Here is a 20,388-nt window from a genome sequence, read left to right as displayed (position 1 = left end):
TGGCTCTTGGCTTGCATTGTTTGATCATGTGAAGAGCTGGCAAAGTCGTCTTCTGCTATCCTAGTAGGCCGTGCTCTGGCCGTGCCATGGTCTGTGCGGCATCTGACGGCCAGTATGAGAGTTACGTTAGTGTCAGGCCCACACATACCAAGTCCAAGACCAAGAAAACCTATCCGAAGTTAGAGAGTATTAGTACATCGAACGCTATCGGCTTCGCGTGCGTAAGGGATAGTTCTGCGCAGGCCTATACAGAAAGAGAGCTTCGCGCAGAACCACCAACGCTATCCGTTACGTATGGTATCGCTATCTCCATCTACGCTACGCTCGATCCATCACTAAATCTCTCTAATCCCACAGTATATGAGAGCGTAGCTCAGTTCGAGCGGCAGCTTAGCAGTTTTGTTGAGCGGTTATTTCCGCAAGGTTCGACTAAAAAAAGTGAACAGGTGTTTGGTATAATTCCCGTTACCGCTGGTAGGTGTGTCCACAGGCTTCCTGAGCGCTATAGCTGGACCAGTGACTATGAATAAGAGTAAGAAATATGGTCGGTGAAGAAAGGGTGGAGCACTAAAAAGTATCGCTAACGATATGGAGTTCGCGTTACCATAAATTTCTGACGGAAATACTTTCCGATACCGATTTAAAAAAGTATTGCGATCCGCACTTCTATACTGAAAAAAGTTTCTTGGTTGTTTGATCAGTTCCCCGCGTCTGGAATAAATTTTCCCATAGGTCACGATTTATTTGTTGTTGTTGTTGTTTTCCCATAACAAAAAAAGTATTGATTACTTTAACGGCGTTACGTACAACACTGCCATTTGCATGATAGATGCTGCCCCACACATTTTCATATTTCGCTCTTTTTCGTTTTATCGTGTTTTATCTTTGATTTATCGTTTTTTAACTTTGTTGTATCTAGTTTCTTGGTACATCTTAGTTTACCTTGTTAAGTTCGGTTTATCTTGTGATAGCTTTCTTTTTTTCGTGTGTTACACCCCTTATTTGTGTTCTAGCTCTAAGCAGAACTTTGACCTGTCGTCGCTTCTCGTTCACATGCATGGTTGATTCTCTCATATTAACCACTGTGAAGTGTGGTAGGGTCCTGTGGCTACCACGGGGAAACATCCTATGACATCATCACTTCTTCATTTATTGTTGTTGTTGTTGTCCCTAAATGGGTGGCCCCACTTGTAGCTTTTCTACCGGACACCCTTGACAATGTGTATTTTTGCATAATGAGGAAATAAAGAAAGCAAATGATAATAACACTTGAAGCCGGGCCATACACATACATGTTATCAAAAGTCACCCCGATAAAGAATACCTCTAAACTAAATACATTGGCGCACACAAACGACGAATTACCTATATTAGATTTCAATGAAAAAAATCCGTATGCATTCCAGTGCATCTTGAAGTATTCCATAGAATTGGAAAGATCCAAATAGACTCAACTAACCGTCCCTGGCCACATCCAGCCCACTCGGCCCTCAAAGCTTTCTTCACCTTTCTGGATGCCATAGGATACTTATTGTAAAGGGGCTCATTCCCTGCATCATTCATTTATCAGCAATAGGGAAGAGTATTGCCCCTGGTGATGAAACTCCCCATTCATCGTCTCCCAATAACGTTGTTGCTGTTGTTGGCTCAACTAACATTTAGAAAAATGCGCTCGGATGGCCTTTTTAAATGCTAATGAGTTAATGATAGAACGATTGTGTAAAGGAAGATCATTCAAAGTTGGACCACCAAATGAGAATACGCCTATAGTAGGAAACTGGAAGGTATAGTCTTAGACTATAAGGAGTAACGCGATTTTGTTGTGGAATCTGCTGCCTGTTGGAAAGTGTGTAGAAAAGGGTGTGCATAATCTGTGCTTCTTGATACTTCAAGAGGGTATAAACATTACGAACGTGAAGGATGGGGAAAGCAAAGGAAACTGAATCACGTGAACCAAGACGAAGAATTGTACGCAGAGCTCACTTCTCGGTTATGAGAAGAGGTTGAAGATTTCCGGGGTATATAAGTCCATATGTAAGGTGGGAATGCACAAGTGCATGGTATACAGATATAAGGGAGTTTACCTCAGTAATTTTACCTCCAACGAAGTCAACATGGATTTTCGTCACGTATAACACCCGAAAATCGGGCGGAAGAAGTGGAGGATGAAAAATCGCGTAAGACGTCTTTTGTAAATTAACAGCTTATTGTTGTATTAATTGTAATTATTAATAATTGTAATATTGTTGTAATTGTTGTCATAAACTGTTGTAAAACAACAGTTTATTAGCGAGAGTCCATGAGTGAACCTTATCTAGAACGAAAGATGCTATGAGAAAAATGCTATCCGATTATCCTATCGGTGTTTATTTATTTGCTCACAAGGGTCCAAAAGGTCCTACGATATGGGGGGAGGGAGAAGAACATACACCATAGACAAACACTATCATTGTCTACTTCGATCACGCAGAAACCGTAAGCAAAACCACATAAATGATGATGATGGGTAATTATAGAATCAGAAATAATGGACAATATACGGAACAAATTATAGCGGCACTCAAAATGATACACGTAAATGGTGGAAAGTTGTGTTTTGAGGCTGAAACTCAGGACAACACACAAATGAACTTACAGTCACTTAATCGGGTGCGAAATGAACTGGTCGTCCAGTATATCAGCAACAATTTCCAAGATGAGAGCGTTATGTCCCTGAAGGGGGGAAAATTAATTTCTACCCACCCTGGGAAGTTATTTTAGAGCTCCACGAATGCCGCATCTAATCTTAGACCCTTTTTGTCTCCGAAACGAGGATGTTATCGCGGTCCGAAACAAAGGTGGACAGACCGTGGTGCCGGGATGTTCCCACAACATCCGCAATGCTGGCTCGCATTCCTGTCCGCAACCAAAACGCATCTGCCCCACCGTAATATTGCGCGGGATCCTATTTTACGTCGTTATTTTTGAATCGCTAGAGTCGACAGATAGTGTTGGAACAAGTTTCGTGCGCAGGAATAATTCTGGCAAGTTTTTTGTTCATCGTACATGGTAGCCAAATGATTGGATCCGTTTTGTTGACGTTCTTGGCACCCATGATCATTTTCGCTGCCTTGGAGATCGGATGAACACTCGAAATCGTGAGTTCCTTGAACTCCCTGTCGTTGTTTCAGCAATAGGTGACGCGTCTTTCGTGACAATATCGAATAGGCACCGGCGCACCTAGTATTGAGGCATTTTAAGCGTTTCATGCACATGCTTTTTGTTTCCTTTCTTTCTTTCTTTCTGTTTTTGTTTCGTAGGTGGACGATGAAAAATCCATTTTGCCATTGATTTGGGGCCGATTAGAAGCGGTTGTGCATATATAAATGCATGTTTGGCACGTTACGGCATATTGCGCACGGGAATACATGCGTAGAACACATTTTCTCATATTTTGGGATAGCGTGCCGCCTGAGCGGCAAAGCATCCTATATCATCGTCACTTATTCGTTGTTGTCGTTGTCACAGTTTCATATGGCGGTTTTCATTCGTAAGAGCTTTCGTCTTCTTTCTTTTCTTTTTTTTTTTACCTTTTTAGCGGTGGATCTTGCTGGTCTCGGGAAAAGTTTGGCCCGTCTTTCGCGAAAATTCTGGTCAAAATCGAGTATTTTCGATGTTTCTACCTCGGCTGCTGCACTACTCAAAATACGTATACCGCGATTGAACATCAAGGAGAAAACCCATAGACACGAAGACAAAAGGGACGACACTTTGTGTCTCTGGTTTTCTAATCTGCGCTCTCTCCCTTTTATTGTGCACCAGAGCTGTGCCAACCGCACGGTACCCAAGTGTTTGCGATCTTTTCTTAGAGCTCGACGCTCAAGACTCACGTGACATCGAAGTACATTCGCATGAGCCGTCCGTTAGCCTTTACGGCGGACGGCATTTCAATCGGAATAGAATATTTATTTCACTTGTCTACGAAATGTTCAATATATGTCCAATCTACACTTCTGTAGTGCAGTGCCGAAAGCAAAGCCTTTCAGCTGCGTAATTTACATATGTTATTGCGCGAGTCTTCCGTGGTGGATGCTTTCCAACGAAAGCGTCTTCATTTAGCCCCTAAGAAAATGCTGAAATTTTGTCAAATGTGTATTCGACGAGTAGCTGTGATAAAGAGAAAGAGGGAAAATATTGCGTGTATTCGGGAATGTTACTGCATATTTCCAAGATTTTCAGTGCATGGTTGCACGCATATTTCGGGATTTTAGTGCATACTTAGCCGCGCTAGTAATGTCGCTTTTTACGTCCTTACGAACCGCAACTGCCTCGAGGCTTTTCGTTGGATTCCAGGACACAAACACGACGTACGTGGACACATCTCTTTGCTTAGACTGTATTTGTGGCAGATTGCTAAAGGAACCATTCTGAACATTGGATCAGTGGGAGGAGCAGTCGGGTATTCAAACTCCCCGCAATCGTATCTTGTATTTGGGAGAGGGTAACGAAGGGTGAAATCCCTCTCCCTCATGTGGCTGTAATGTCCCCATTGACCTCATGAGCAAATTATGATTTGACTCCGCCCTCGTTATCTAATATTTGTTTTTGCTTCATCGTCGTATTATATCCACTGCCACTGCTGCGAAGCCCCGTATACGCCCTCGAAAATAATAATTGCTGTTGTTATCTACGTAGACACACGAAAGAGGATCATGTTGAGAACCCCTCTGGGGAACGGCCTTGTTCCCGCACCGCGTACAAGAGCGACCGCGGCATCCGATAGTTGGGCGAAATGCTCGATAGATGTCGCCACGGGTACCGCCCGGCTCTCCATATATCCTCTTTTGGTGTAGCAGCAGCTGTTTGTGTTTCAGGATGTATTTTTGAAATTTACCGCCTCAGAATCGGTTCCAATAAATGTCCTTTTTGGGGTACGCTTCCGCCGAATGCGATTTGGCATCGTACACCCGGAGGAGAGCGACAAAAATCGATTTTCTCATTGGATGATTGTACTGTGTTGGAAACAATTTTTGGTCTTGCAGGAAAGCTCCTTTGCAGCCGTGGCCACTATGTTGCAATCTCGTTTTGATTGCAATTCATCGCTATGTCTCTGCAGAAACTACACCTACAGGGTTCACCCGTTGACTAGGTTTCTAACAATTTAAGAGTAAACTACACAGTTTCAATTTGCGAAATGTTGACGCTACACTCTAAGAAAAAACGGGAGACTTTCCTACCCAAGCTGGTAGAACGACTGTACTTCTACGTGCGCCTTGCTCCTCTCTCTCACGTTTGCTCTAAGGAAAAAAAAAGTACGGGAGTTTGCTGACTACCGATGCCGGCCATCGTAACAGAGTATGTCGGCCAACAAATGATGGCCCCACAACAACCCCTGACACCTTGCCGACGTGTCGTTAGAGCCTTGACATACATCATCTGGCCAACATCGGGTGGTCATCGCGAAGAGATTCACCGAAAAGAACGCGCAGCCGCTCTTTTTTCGGTAATATAGCGATACATATCACGAGATTTAAACCTTATTCTGTTCTGTAGACTCTCCATAACGAGTGTTCAAAAAGTTTCCAAAAATGACTTGGAGTATAAATAAGCAATAAGTATATCAGTTCATAAGTGTGCGAGGTCCCGTGTACACGTATCTGTTGCCGGCAATAAATATCTGCCTGTTTATTTCGTTCTGTTCCTTTCAATAACTTTACCTGCTCTAGAATTGGGTTGTTCTTAGTATAGTTACTTAATTATAGTTAATTATGAAGTAATCTGGCTATAGTGTTGGATGGCAGAAGCCTGCCACATGGTTGATGGTCCAGACTTGGCCCATGCTTGGCCCATTAGTAAAATTGGCTCTTAGAGATGGAACGATATCGATATCGTAATCGATATTATTGATATTTTATGCCCGCGATAGTACGATACCTTTAAAATATCGATAAAAATATGCATACCCATAGAAATATGAGTAATTCGGCAGCTTCTACGCGCGGACAAGACATTAAAGGAGCGGGTCAACGAGTTTATTTACCTAACTTGACGGCTTTTTCCCTCTGACCCTCTTGATTTGGTTTTGCAAAATGATGCCGATATTTCCTGTTATTTCCTGCGAAGATGTACGTTAGGGGAAAACTTTATTAGTTTCTAAAACTTTGTGGATCGTCCGGGGTTGCATTTCATGCCAAACGACGCAGTGGAATGTCCAGAACGAGTTCACCGAACGTACACGGCGATCGAAATATAACCGAAGATTTTGTGTTGCGGGCGTGGCAAACATCCATTCCTCAAGGAACAAAGAAGAAGGAAGCGAGTTACCTAAATTCTTGCACTAATTATTCCCCAACCTTTCTGTCACGATAACTGAGGACGTGCCCTCATTGGTCCTCGTAATGTACGCTGTCCGTCGGCGTCTTCATCACGTGCCTCTGCGGTAATACGTATGGAAGATAATAAAACAAGGGGAACTCTTTTCAGCTGTTCAAGTAATGGCGTGATGGCTTTTCAAACATCGATGTTTCTTTTAAAAATACCGATATATCGATAGAATATCAACATGTACATATTGATAAATATCTATATGTTATTTGATTTTATCGGTCATTTTTTACGATGTTGCTATTTATCGATATCGAAAATTTCAATATGTTTGCATCACGAGTCTCCTCCTAGGCCAGTGCTCAGCCAACGGCAGCCCTACTTTTACCCACTGTTGGGTCTAGATTGGCTGCAGTGTGGCTCTATGTCGTCCCGGTCGGTATTGTGCGATGGCCCAGTGTTGGTAACAGCAAGTTGGCCCGGGTGAGGCCAATGTCAAAATCCAGTCTCGGCCCAAATGTTTTTGAGGAGGTTGGGCCGACTACCTTTTACATCAGCTGATGCATTGGCTCGATTTCACAACGATCTCGTTTTTCCCATTGGGTGGTGCACTCTCAGAAAAAAGGGAGTATGGGATACTTCCTTGAGGGTGTTCACACTCGTCAAACATATGATACCCTTTAGGGTGTGTAGGCTATTCTCCTTGTAAGGGTGTACTCCTGACTCCCTTGCTAAGGGTGTTCCCTTGACTCCCCTACCTGAGCGACTCTCCTCGAGTCCCCTTCCCGAGGGTGCTCTGCCCTACCAAGCAGCACTCTGCTTTCCACTCTGTCATCACGTGACGTTACTTCGTTGGCCCCCTTTCTTGTGTGTGCATATACTGATCTCCGTTGCACCACGTTACAAAAACAATACTGCCTTCGCCCCCCAAAACACGCGCAGGTGCAGTGTCTCTCCGTGTTTGTATTGCTGTCAGACGTACTAATTTAGTGTCACTTATTTGAAGTGCACTCCGTCCTGTAATGTCACTTTCACTACGCTCCTGCTACACGGCATAAGTAAGTGTCACTAAGCAGTCATGGTGATGACGATGGGCGAGCTTCAACTCTCACCTAACATCGGGGAGTGCATCATACTTTCTTGGTAAAATAATTTTTCTTACGTCCAGAAACATTTCATAAAGATTTTCTTCGTAGTTGAAGTCGATTTAACGTCATAAATATAATTGTTGCGAACCAACGCGAGTATATTTGTTTGACAAATTTTCAATCTTCTTCTTCACCTCTTTTGTGGTCTTTACTATGCCTTGCGCGTGCAACTGGCCCGCGATGTCAGCATACATTTTGCGCTTTTCGCTTGGTCCTCCCATGTTCTCATAGCATAGGTTTCTATCTCAGACCACGACGCCCTGTCTTTTTTGTCTTACATTATTCACTGCGAGTATTTCGCGATTTCGCCGGTAACACTTAACCACCGTGCAACGTCAACAAATATGGCTGCCGCGAAGTGGATTACGAACTCTACTGGGCAGTCTGTGAACGAGAGTACCGGTAAATCACGCCAAAAAATCCTTACGTCATTCTTATATAAATCAGCGCTGTCTTAACAAATTTGTCCAAAAATAAATTCCATTCCTTTCCAATATTTATTTCCAATTTTCCCCTTATTTCTTTTTCCTTTTCCAAAAATAAGCCTTTTGTTACGCAGTCCCTGCCGTGGAAGCTACGTACTTGATTGTCGCAGGCATAGTGAAGTGAGTTTGGCGAACTCACTTCATCCTAAGTGTACTTTGCATTTAGTGTCACTAAAAGATGCCGTGTGACTCATAAAGAATGACACTTATTGCAAGTGTGCTCGCTGAAAATGACACTAAAAAAATGACACTAAAAATGACACCCCACCTCCTCAGAATAATCAGAGATATAAACAACACTCGTACATTTGGTAGGGACACAATACTAGCCACGCTGGATGTGACATCACTGTATACTAACATCCCACACAACGACGGAATCACAGCCCTCTGCAATACCCTTTCTACAACAAACACCAGAAAAGACACGGAAACCATACTCGCTCTAATGGACTTGGTCCTTAAACTGAACTACTTCGAGTTCAATGGCGAATACTACTTACAAGTACACGGTACAAGTATGGGCACACCTGTTGCACCCACATACGCAAATATCTTCATGGGGTTCTTAGAAAACAAAGTTCTCAGCGCCCTCTCATTAAAACCCACGGTGTACCTTCGATACATCGATGATATACTGATAATATGGGAACACGGGGAACATGAATTTCAAAAGTTCGTAGATCTACTGAACACCGCGCATAGCAACATAAAGTTCACATCACAACAGTCAACTCACTTAATTAACTTCCTCGACACCACGATATCACTAGACAACGGCAACCTCATCACAACCCTGTACAAAAAGCCAACTGACAAACAACAATACCTTCACTTCAAGAGTCACCACCCGCGTCACTGTAAGGTTGGAATTCCTAATGGGCAGAGTGTAAGACTACGCAGAATTTGTTCAAACGACACAGATTACGCTGAGAAGCTTGACGAACTCTGCAGTACACTTGCCCAAAGGGACTATCCAGACTCCCTCCTAACCGAATTCCGTCGCAAGGCACTCACACTCGATCGAAACGAGGTTCTGGAAAACCGAAAAAATCCCGACGCGTGCCAAATAAGCTTCATCACAAGATATTCCAACGCACTTCCAAACATCAAAGCCATTCTACAGAAGCACGAGCCCCTCCTCCAAAGCAGTGACCGACTTAACAACATATTCACAAATCCCATACAGGTGACATACCGACGCGCAAGAAACCTGGCAGACTCCTTGGTCAATGCCAAAATCAGCAAAACGAGCGCCCCGTACACGGGAACACGACCCTGCAACCTCCCGCGCTGCAAAACATGCAAGCACGTTCAACACGCTAACTCCATCAAAAGCACTGCGAACAATTACACCCACCCCGTTAACCACGCATTCACATGCACAAGCTCCAATGTTATATACTGCATTGAATGCGGTGACTGCTCTATGCAATACATTGGTGAAACCGGCCAACAAATGAACAACCGCCTTACCGGACACAGAACCGACACGTCCAACAAACTCCCCAAAGCAGTCGCCGAACACTTTAATGTTCCTGGTCACAATTTTGACAACATTAAACTATATATTCTAGAAACCGGGTTTAGATCCACACGTGACAGACGTGATAGGGAGTCTTATCTCATATACAAGTTCAACGCTCTTCACCCGTCCGGTATCAACAAATCACAAGGCACCCTAGAAACACTTCACAAATAAAATATGCTTTTCCCATCTACCTCCATTATCATCTGTTATGTTCTGCATGGCCACTGCTTTCTGCTCTCTTTATTGCATGCCACAACTTTGTATTACAAATATATATTTAAAAAAAAAAATTGCTCGTTCTGGAATTTTCCCCACGTAACCACTAACCTCCTTATCTTTCGCTATGCTTGCGAATTCTTGCCTGTTGTCCCGTTTCGTCCACGTGTTCGTGAACCTTCCATTTTTCTGCAACCGGTCTGTAGCCTAGATCACTACGTTCACATAATCCCCTCCACACTCTAACAAAGCAGCCATTCACTCCCGCCGTAAAAACCCGTACGGACCTTTCTTCCCTCCGGGCTGTTGACCCACAATTCGCATGAACCTTTAAACACGTCACACCTAACCCTTTAAATACCATGCCAATGATGAGGACGGTGCCCAGAAGAAGAACAGTCTCTGTTCGAAATATCGGCGGCTTCTGTCCTGAGGCAACTCCCTTCCTACATCTCTACCGGTTCGCTGGATTTCTACCCATCTACTAAATTAGTACGTCTGTCAGACGTACTAATTTAGTTCCATTAGTAATCCATTAGGCCTGAATGGGACTTTATCTCATCACATGACGGAATCGCACATAACACATTCTTCTCTCATTTCTGTTTTAGTCGAAGATCGCGCGTGCGATTAAGTGCATACCTGATATTTAAAAAAGAGTATAATCTCTGGTTGAGGGCGTCGTGCGCGGGGCCTAAGGCGGTCGCCTTACTCGCCTCCCCCCCCCCCCTTATCGCCAGCCCTGCCTCTACTATACCCAAGCGGGATAACTAAGCGATCTCCCCCAGCCCTACCCCAGCGCCCAAGTCAGGTGTCAGTGGCGTACAAGTGCTTGCAGTCAGCATGCATCTGTCTTCAGAGTTCAGACGCAGCAAAAATAAAAAATAGCGCAAATACCTCCGCCAACCGCTTGCACATATTTCCTAAATGTCGTCATAGCATTGCCTTTATGTGGAATGTTGCAGTCGTCATGTTGCAGCAATGTTGCGAGAGCATTTTCTAGCAGCGTTGCCAAAATGGGGCCTGGAGAGGACATTAGCGACATTTAGGCAACGTTTGAAGAAAACATTGGGGCAACGTTTTGGTAACATGTGCTACCAGGGGAGGTCTTGCCTCGATGTCGTCCAGCTTGGGACAAAAGTTCATAGAACATAGCACTGACGTAGTTCTGCATCGGAGTGGTCCCCTGCTAGCTATGAGGAAGAGGTCGAATAAGAAACGGGTGACCGGCTGTGTTATTCATCTCTCAGTATGTGTCCTGTCCTCTCTATCTCCCTGTGTCCACTCCCCTCGAAATTAACATAGCGCGTAACGTAATTTGAAGTGAATTTGTGGTGGCATTTTAGTGCCCCTTTAATGCAAGATCAGGCGGAAGGAAACGTTCACCCGCCTCTTCCTGTTTCCTTCTCACTGACTGTCCGCAAAACGTTGTTCACTGCATCGTACAGGAACTGACAAAAAATGCTCCCTGATCAAGAAGGAAACCGGAGTTTTTACCCATGCTTTGGGCGTTCCAAAGTGAGGTGTTGTTCTTGGTTTGAGCTGCTTACGTAACAAGAACACACTTGCGATGTCTACCACTAGCTGCCAGAGAGGGCGTTCCCAAACACACCCGGAAAAGTCCCGTATAGGACAATGTTCGCACGTGCACAGTTTTACTTTGCTGTGTTAGTACTTACAGCTACTTTTTGAAACGCGTCCTAGTTTCGTGATATTTTAATTTCTTTCATTCACCGCTGAGTTCACGAAAATTATTTGGACCACAGTCATATAGTCGTAGTCGTCAGTGTCACCACAACCGGCTCACCACGATCAACGCAACCGGTGTCACCACAACAGAAGACAGTTTCAATTTCTCGCTTTTTTTTTCCCTTACAAAAAAAAAAAAAAAAAAGAACAGTTTCAAAAATATTTTGTACGAACAAGTTGTACAAAACATTTAAAAACATTTCTCCTTGCACTGTCGAATATCTGCCTTGTTTATGCTCGCGTATTTCGAGGAGACATAGATATTGCAAAAGAAAAAAAAAACATCCACAGATTGTAATTGCGAAGGATCGCCTAACGAGAACCCTTTTGTGCGCTTTTGCGCGCGTTGTTGTTGAGATTTTAGTTCTTAGATGATTGAGTTATAAGTTATTTCACATCAATTGAACAAAATGACTGTTCTGCCCATTCTGGACTGTGTTTTCTTCCGACTTCCATTTTATTCTCGTAGACGAGACATCGCAATAGCCCGATGTCTGGATTCCTCGGGGCCTCTTCGGGTGCAACGCGCGAGTGACCTTTTGCCTATAAACACGGGACCTGAAAGACGAAACCTGCGGGGGAGTCTTGCTCTCGGTCTCTGAGCTCTCACTATTCTCGCCTTCCGCTCTCACTTTGCTTTCGGTTTTCAACCTGTACACATCTTATGTAATCCCAGTCCGTGTAATAAAGCATCGCTTTTTACCTCTCTCTTTTTAACCATTGGAGGAGGTTTAACTGGCTGACAAGTCTCTTTATTCGCTACCTACGGAGTATTGTGATGAGGTCAGCATAATGACTAACATGTCCGTTCGCGTGATCAATGCGCGAGTGTGAAAAGAAAAAAAGAAACTTTTTCATTTTCACCTGTCTGGTTCAGTTATATCGATAAATATCCATATCTGAAACACGATATCCACAAACGTCGATTAAAATATCTGTTAAAACGATAATCTACCGAGATCCACGAGGAATTAAGATATTGATATTATGTCGTCGTGCGTCGATATTACGTGTACATTTCATTTTAATAGGATGTACAGATATTTACCGGTATATATCGGTATTCTTAGAAGATCGATAACATCGATAGGGATGGGTAGTATCGATAGAAATGCCTTTCCATCCCATATACTGATATCTGTGCAGAACTTTCTGTGTGCATTTCTAGATAGGAATGGTTCTCGTGCAGGATCTCTGTTAAGGCGCCATTCTGTGGAGCCCGAAAGGAGACGAGGCTCGGTGGGTCACCAACGTTCACTCGACTCCCTCGACCACCACACGGCTCTCATTCACAGGGAACGGGTAAGTCCTTGCTTTCCTTTGGTGCAATGAAAATAAGGTGGACAATGAGCCCGCTACTCCAGTTTGATTAAATATCCGGTGAAGCAAATAGTAAATTATAGCCCAGAAATAAAACTGAAAAGAAAATAGCAGGCCCACGTCACATGTTTGTCATAGTGAAATCAGTCACAGGAAGTCCACCAACTTAGTGTCTGTAAAAAAAAAACTTGACGAACGCCTGCAGGGCTGGGAATTGTTTGGTCGGGGGCCACAGGACCCTCGTTGCATCAAAATGGCCATGGCTGCCTAGTGGGGCAAAGGTTGGCTGCTGCCGCTGCTGCTGACAGAACTCTATAATATGCACAGTGTCCTCTAGGGACCCACATATGCGGCAATTAAGAGAATGAACTTTTCTAAGCCTGTGTAGCAATCGCCCGCTAGGGGCAAGGTGAAAAAAAAGAAAATGTGACAAACGTCCTCGGAACTGTATAGGCGGTCGGGTAACTGTTGGTCGACCTGATATAGAAAGGGTGACCGAATCTCTTCGGAGAATCATTGTTACTTAGCCGGTTGACGACACAGAAGAGTCAGCATGCACCTTCTTGCAGATTTCCTGTAATATATATTCGATTCGATTATAGAGTGTTTCTCGTGTGTTCTGCTCGCTACAGCACTAGCTGCGTCGTGCCCGAGTATGCCTTAGTGGTATCCACTGAAATATGATGTCATGTCCATCCTTCACCGCATTTTGATATACTTCTAGAATACGCAACTAGAAGTTCCGGCAGATGTAAGAGCTTAGGAGTCACTATACTGTATATGACCCACTTCGTCATTGAGCCCGTCTATACAATATATTCTACAGCCAGGATGCACTGCATACAACTCCGCCGCTGTCGACGACGTTGCATGGGGAACAAGCGGGCATAGGAACGGGTCGTTCATTCACTTCTCAGTGTCTTCTGTTATCTATCCAGCAACTGTTCATCACGTATGGGCACAGAACTCACGCGACGTCTAAATGGTCAATACATCTTGGCCCAGTAGTATTGCATGACGACATTAACTAAGTGATGGAGGAGTCGAAAACTCACGGGAGATAATATTTGTGGCTCTTGGAGAAACTTTGCGATTTTCATCAGCCTTAAATGCGAGTAGTTCCTTCTTTCTCCGTTTATGAGGGCCACGACTCTGTCTGTTGGACTCGACGAAATGGGAGGAGGGGACCCATACAACATCACCACCCACCGGGTTGGAGTGGACCACGTGTATCCCCTTATAGTCATCGCCGATAAGAGGCCATCTCGGACGGGATATTTCGTCATTTTGACGTGAAACTCCTCATTCTCACAACTCACAGTCGTCGCAACTTCTTCCTGCGTTGCAGTACGGGTGTATTTTCAAACTAATGAGTATGGCGTGCAGAATATGAGGCCCACGAACGCTAACGCCTTCAACAGCGACGTAAAGGAATGACAACGTGCGCTCACAAGCGTCTGAGCCAATGCCTGTGTTGTCTTCATTTGTTCAACATATCGTTGGAATACAGAAATGTGCGTTATGGATGTGCGCAACCTATACTGATCCAGCGCCCTCGGCTGGTCGTGGGACGTTGTTTTTGTTGGATGAGCGACAACCAAGTTCTACGGATGCGACATGCACAATCTCATCATGCGCTCTAACGCTCCTGTGTTGTCTAACCACTGTAACACGAAACTGGCAGGGCTCGTCCCGCGCAACAGTTTTCATCGTGTTGCTTTTACTTTTTCTGTTCGTTATTAAGAGCGGTTTTCTTTCTTTCCTTTTTTTTTCAACTCCCTCATCTCGTGCTTTCGATTCTGGATAAGGATGTGGATTAAATTACAAACAACAAAACCGCTATGGCGGTTGCATTTGCTTTCTTTTGTGCCCGTGCTCATGACGTTCCTATCGGGTGAGGGACAGCTGTCGAATGAAAACTGACAGAATGACGCGTGTACGGGAGCCGTAGCTGATTTTTTAATTCAAAAGTCGTAGTAGCAGGTCAACGAGCAGGGCCGGAAAATCACAAAATGAGTTCCCGTTTCTCTATGTCGATTTCGATGAGCATAAGCCGTGCAAGTGCACGAGCACGCCCTCTCGCTATCAGTAAGTATGTATACGGGGGTGACAGGACGACTGCATGGCTTCAGTGATTGCTGCGAATAACACGATGTTGAAGGCCCAGGACAGATTTTCTCTTCAGGAGGCAGGTAAGGAAGATTTGACTGGACTTCGAAATGGGAGAGGATGATCAGTGACGAAACCAAAATAACGAGACAAGGTTCTAGATAGATCGCTGGACTCCTCGGCTTCTCATCCGAAGCAGTCATTACGAAGAAACTGAAATTTGTGGGAAATAGAATACCTGTTGGGACTAGAATCATCATTATTATAGCCACCATAGGGGATGCTCAAGAGCACACAGTAAATGAACCCAGAGGTCCCTTTACAATACATTTGCTCGAGTGTCTCATCCAATGTCGCTCTCTCTCATTCATTTCATTTTTCGAGCATATTCCACACCCGATAAAAATACAAAGTATTTTTACGGGACGGGATTTTTTTACGGACCGGTACGGCCAATACAACGAGCCCCACCGGAAATAATGATCGGAGGAACCTCGCGGTGGATACATGCTTGAAAATGAGCTTTCCTGAATCGGAATGTTTTCAGCCGTTTGAGCACGTCGCTGGCACATTTTTATCTTTCTGAACGAGGAGAAGATTCTGCCCGAGACAGTGCGCTCATGTTCTTGTTATTTTGGTTTCGTCACTGGCCATCCTCTCCCATTTCGAAGCCAATCAAATCTTGGTTACCTCCTGAAGAGAAAAATCTGACCTGGGGCTTTAAGTAAGTTGGCAAGACAAAAGGCAAGTGTACTAACAAGATTCAATTAATATGGTTAGCTTGGTAGAAAGAAAATCTTCCTACTGTACCACTCCACTGTTTTAGCTAACGTGATATACCGAAACATTTAGATGTGACGTTAGCCCATGGAACTCATTACACGGAGTCTCATGAAGGCAGGGAGAGCAAATGTTTGGGCTAAAAAATCTTGGGCTTTGGAGGCAGGGGGATTGAAAAAAAAACATAGAACCTTGGGCTTTTCTTATTGAAACCATCGTACAGTGGAGCGGGCTGTCTGAACAAACAATCTTTTCTATTTTTCATTTGTAATCAGTTGATCATTTCATTGTAACCATAATCAGTTTCCGCTTTCTGACAACGAATAAAGAACCGAGCTATAGCTTTGTTTTCAGGTGTCTCTTCTGGGAAAAATATCCATTAGCTGGTGACCCAGTTTGACACACGACCCATAACCGATCCGGCACTTTTAGAAGCCCTACAAAATCACTGCTGATCTTTCCCTCTCTCTCGTTCCTTTGAAAGAAGAGAAGTCAAAAGAAGAAAAAAAAAGTGAAAATAACCATTTCAGGAAACTCCGCTCGGCGGAGGAAAGTGTCAATATTCACAAAAGACACTTCAGGTGGATATAGCCCTATATGTACTATGTTGTCTTATGCTGGTAGTTACTCAATGGTTTAAAGACCAGAACAACAACAACTTTATTTGAATGATGAGTGGAGCATGATTTTACCACATTGCTGGTGGTAACGTGGTGAAATAGAATAATGTGTCACCTCATAGTGAGGACTCAAGTCCTTCAGATGTGGGGAAATTACTTTTGTTTTGTAATACATTACCATTACTCATTACTTTTATGAAAAACTAATGCATTACATTACTCATTACTTTTTCGAAGTTAGTAATGCGTTAGTAATGTCATTACTTTAACGAAGTAATGGCGTTACCCTGGCATTACGTATACGTTTGAAGGCATAATCCTCAAACAGGCATGAGTCTTCTTCCTCTTTTTTTCTTCTCACGTTTGTTATAGGCAATAGCCACCCGAGTATCCCCAAATCGGTGCCACTAAATCCCTGCAGAAACGAGGCTGATAGGCAAAAACTATAGATAAGATTTATTGCAGCGTAGTAGTAGGTGATGCTCAAAGTTGTCATCCGATAGCCTTGTCCGCTTCGGTGACAGGATGTCTTTTGACACTCGTTTAGCGGAAGCTATGACGGAATGTCCGTGCAAAAACAGTCTCTTGATGTTCGGGAACCCATTCTAGGCTGCGATCCTTAACTTGCACCGAACCGGAAAATGTCTCCCATTGCAACTAACTGGAACGATGTACACACTAAATTCGGCTCACGACTGGGACAAGCCTTCACCCACCGACTCTATGATGACTTTTCGCTATGCCCAGCTCCACAGTTCTGTCCTGGCAGAAAGACGACCTCTGAGAGCACAAGAGAAACTAACACGGTACCATACCAAAACTGCGAATCAGTAGTGCACTTGTCACGTGTTACCCTCATAGAGGCTCTGTTTCTGTTTCGTTGATTCTCCTATACCCCAAATGCGCACAGGAGAAAATCGGTGATATCATCTTGTGGACGCATCGGCCACTGTTCAACTCTTGCAAACTGGGCCCTTCTGTTTCTTTGTTGCCCTGAGCTCATTGTTAAAGGCGGGCTAAAAGAAACCTGCATGTTCCCAGCCTTCACTTGGCGCAATGAACATTCGACGAAAGTAATCAGTAATGCTACGCTGCATTACTCAGTCGAAATGTAATCCATTACCATTACTCATTACTTGCTGGAAAAATGTAATTCATTACCATTACTCATTACTCAAAAGTAATGCGTTACCGGTAATGCATTACTTTGTAAAGCACCTCTGAAGTCCTTGGATGCCCAAAGAGGTCAGAAGTGATTTGAGGGCAGAACGTTGGTGGACTGGACCAAGCAGTTTTGACAAAATGAGGAGTCCAGCTGGATCAAGACTCTTTGAAAGTGTGTTTTGGGAAGGTTGGTAGTGTAAGGAGGATGTGCTCTTGATCTTCCAAAGCACTGCGGTGACAGCATCCGCGAGAGTCAACTTGTCTGAAGCGCCAACGCCACTGCGCTGTAAAAGCCACATCGAGTCGCATTCGATTAAGTAATGCAGTGTCTTGACGAGAGGATTTTTGTGACATCCGGAAAGCGAGCGTTGGATCAACTCTTGCAAGCATAGGTAGAGGAATGAAACGCACTTTCTCCTCGTCTCTCATCATTTAACCAACACATTTTGCACAAACCAAGCTTTTCTCTTTTTTTTTTTCCCTTAATGTGGTTGTCTCGAATTCTAACGTTCCGAGAGAAGAAATGTTTATTTGCCTCAGCAAGGAAATTTCAAAATGCGTCGGGATATTGCTTTGACAACTTTTTATGACTGCTTCGGTTATAAGAAAGTTTAGGCAGAAAAGGGGAGTGTGCACAGGGTCCAAGATTGCACGTATCCTTTGCGCTCTGCTTTCTGCTCAGGTGGATCGGAGTATTATAAGGAACTACTAAAGGCGAGTTGTGCTTGTTGCCAGGCGCTTAGATGTCTGAGCAAAAAATGCGTAACAGGGAGGTGAAAACTATTTTCGAACCAAGAGAGAAGAATCGAATGATGGCGGTATGCAGTTTAACTTTACATACCCCCCCCCCCCAAGTCAGCTCTTTGTCTGCTAGCCTTTTCTGCTTTTATATATATATATATACGTACAAGTAAACACATTCCCCCCACCCCGTTTTTGGATCTACAAATGCAAAAGTGTAAAGAGTGTATCTGTTATGAATATAAGCAACGATGTGCAAAAGCTACTGAGTGAAACCCCCGAGACACGGGAGCGAATAAAGGGGCAGCAAAACGCAATCTCGGACACAGCAACGTTTATTTCCAAACACGACCACTCGGGTCCAAAAATTTAGGAAAGGAGGAGGAGCTAGACTGGAGACCAGCTACTCTCCGACCTCACCCTTATGCTGCCATTTGATTCAGCTAGACAACTAAAAATGCCCTGAAGGTCACTTAATTCCTCGAAAAATTCTTTAATATTTTGCACGGCACTGTTCAGTCGTCTTGCCAGTCACCTCCATACAGCGTTAAAACATCAAATGAAAACTGGTCTTGACTTTCCTTCTTGGTTCTGTCTTCACGAATTTAGTACTGTACATGTTTTCTTCATTATGAGTGCACATTTCTCACAGTTTCACTGGTTCATTGTATGTAATATTATTCACTGTTTCATTGTATGTAATATTATTCACTGTTTCATTGTATGTAATATTCTTCACTATCTCATTTTATCTACCAATGTTATTCATTGTATGTTACCAACTGGTTTCACTGTATATACCCCTGTTATTCACTGCTTACATTGTACATATCATCATATATCATCACATGTCATCAGGTTAATGTAATAAATTTTCTTTATATATAGTAACTATGTCTCGTGAACACACGATGGAAATAAGTTGCAAAGCTCAAGCTAGGAGCAGAAGCTGGTTTTCCCAACACCATTATACAGGGTGTTTGCTCTAACGTGTCCAGAAATTTTATTTAAAGCGAGCTATAAAAGAGAAACGAGCGCTACTTGTCAGCTACTTGACTAAGAAACAGGTACTGTACTAGTGACGCAGTACCTGTTTCTTACTCAAGTAGCAGAAAAGTGCCACTTGCTTTTCTTTTATCGCTGACTTTAAATATAATTTCTGGACACGTTAGAGCAAACACCCTGTATACGACACCATCTGTCAGGAAAAGGGAAATAAATTTTTCAGAAGAGACAACCAAGTTTTGGTATTGTGGGGTACTTTAAAAAAAAAAACATATCTAAAAGCGGCACACTAAACGGAGACGAGACAGAACAACTGCTTATAGTTAAACAAAAAAGAAAAAAAGGATGCGGATGTCTCAATGCAAGACTTAGAGAGCACGCCTATACGCTATGCACTGCACTGCAAGAAATGCAAATGTATCCCCAGTTTTTGAAATATGTCAACCAAAGCGACCTATAAAGATCAGCTGTGTAGAGAAAAAATAGGTAGCTTATCTATGTTGAGTGCGCAAGGAGGAACGGTCTCAAGATACAGCATATCATTGAAACACCGATGAACGTTTACGTGTGCAAGAAACTGCCGGACTACAACGGTTGGATGCTTGTGTGTGAATTTACTTTTCCTGTTTAAACCCTGTGTCACGATAAGTTGCACTTGTCTTTTAGTTGCAAGTAAGCAGTTGTCTGGTCGTGTCTTTAAGTCTCCACGTGTTGTGAGATGTGTGTTGGACCGCTGCCAACTACCCCGCATCCCAAGTTTAGGTTTTAAATAAGAAATGTGTCTCAGTTATTTGATGAGTAAAATTAGTGTAGAAAAGGCTAAGGTGTGCCAAATGAACCATGAAAAAAAGTTTATTGATTGTGTCAAAGAAGTTGTTTACAGTCAGCTTCTAAATGCGGTAAGACATCCTAGATGCGTTGGTATACCCGTGATAAAAGAAAACTCCGTCAGTTTGTAGAAACCACCCCATGGGAGCATTTACAAACATGCCAAGTGTATGTGTCGGTCTTCAATAGAAGCGTTATTGCGTTTAAAAGTAGGATTCAAGAAACTCGAGGAAGTCAGTGCCTTAGTAAGGCCACGATGTACTTCTTTTTTAAAAAAGGTAACTTTTTGTCGGATAAATAACCCTTCAGTTAAACTTTTGGGCGTGCCGGCACGAGGAGGAAGGGAAATCATTTAAAATATAACGTTTTTGTCCGAATAAACCTTTGGC

At 43.5% G+C, this 20,388-nt stretch overlaps 1 protein-coding gene across 4 annotated transcripts in view; it reads left to right on the top strand.

Moving 5' to 3' along the window:
• Positions 1 to 20,388, top strand: part of LOC135374358 (5'-AMP-activated protein kinase subunit gamma-1-like) — a 398,802-nt gene that overhangs the window by 303,095 nt on the left and 75,319 nt on the right. For all 4 annotated transcript variants that reach the window (XM_064607350.1, XM_064607349.1, XM_064607352.1 and 1 more), the window contains one exon: positions 12,622 to 12,734. In XM_064607350.1, the coding sequence (XP_064463420.1) occupies positions 12,622 to 12,734 (113 nt within the window). The remainder of the gene's footprint in view (positions 1 to 12,621; positions 12,735 to 20,388) is intronic.

The sequence above is a fragment of the Ornithodoros turicata genome, unplaced genomic scaffold (genome assembly GCF_037126465.1).
Source record: "Ornithodoros turicata isolate Travis unplaced genomic scaffold, ASM3712646v1 Chromosome54, whole genome shotgun sequence".
Taxonomy (NCBI): domain Eukaryota; kingdom Metazoa; phylum Arthropoda; class Arachnida; order Ixodida; family Argasidae; genus Ornithodoros; species Ornithodoros turicata.
This window is presented reverse-complemented; position numbering and strand designations above follow the sequence as displayed.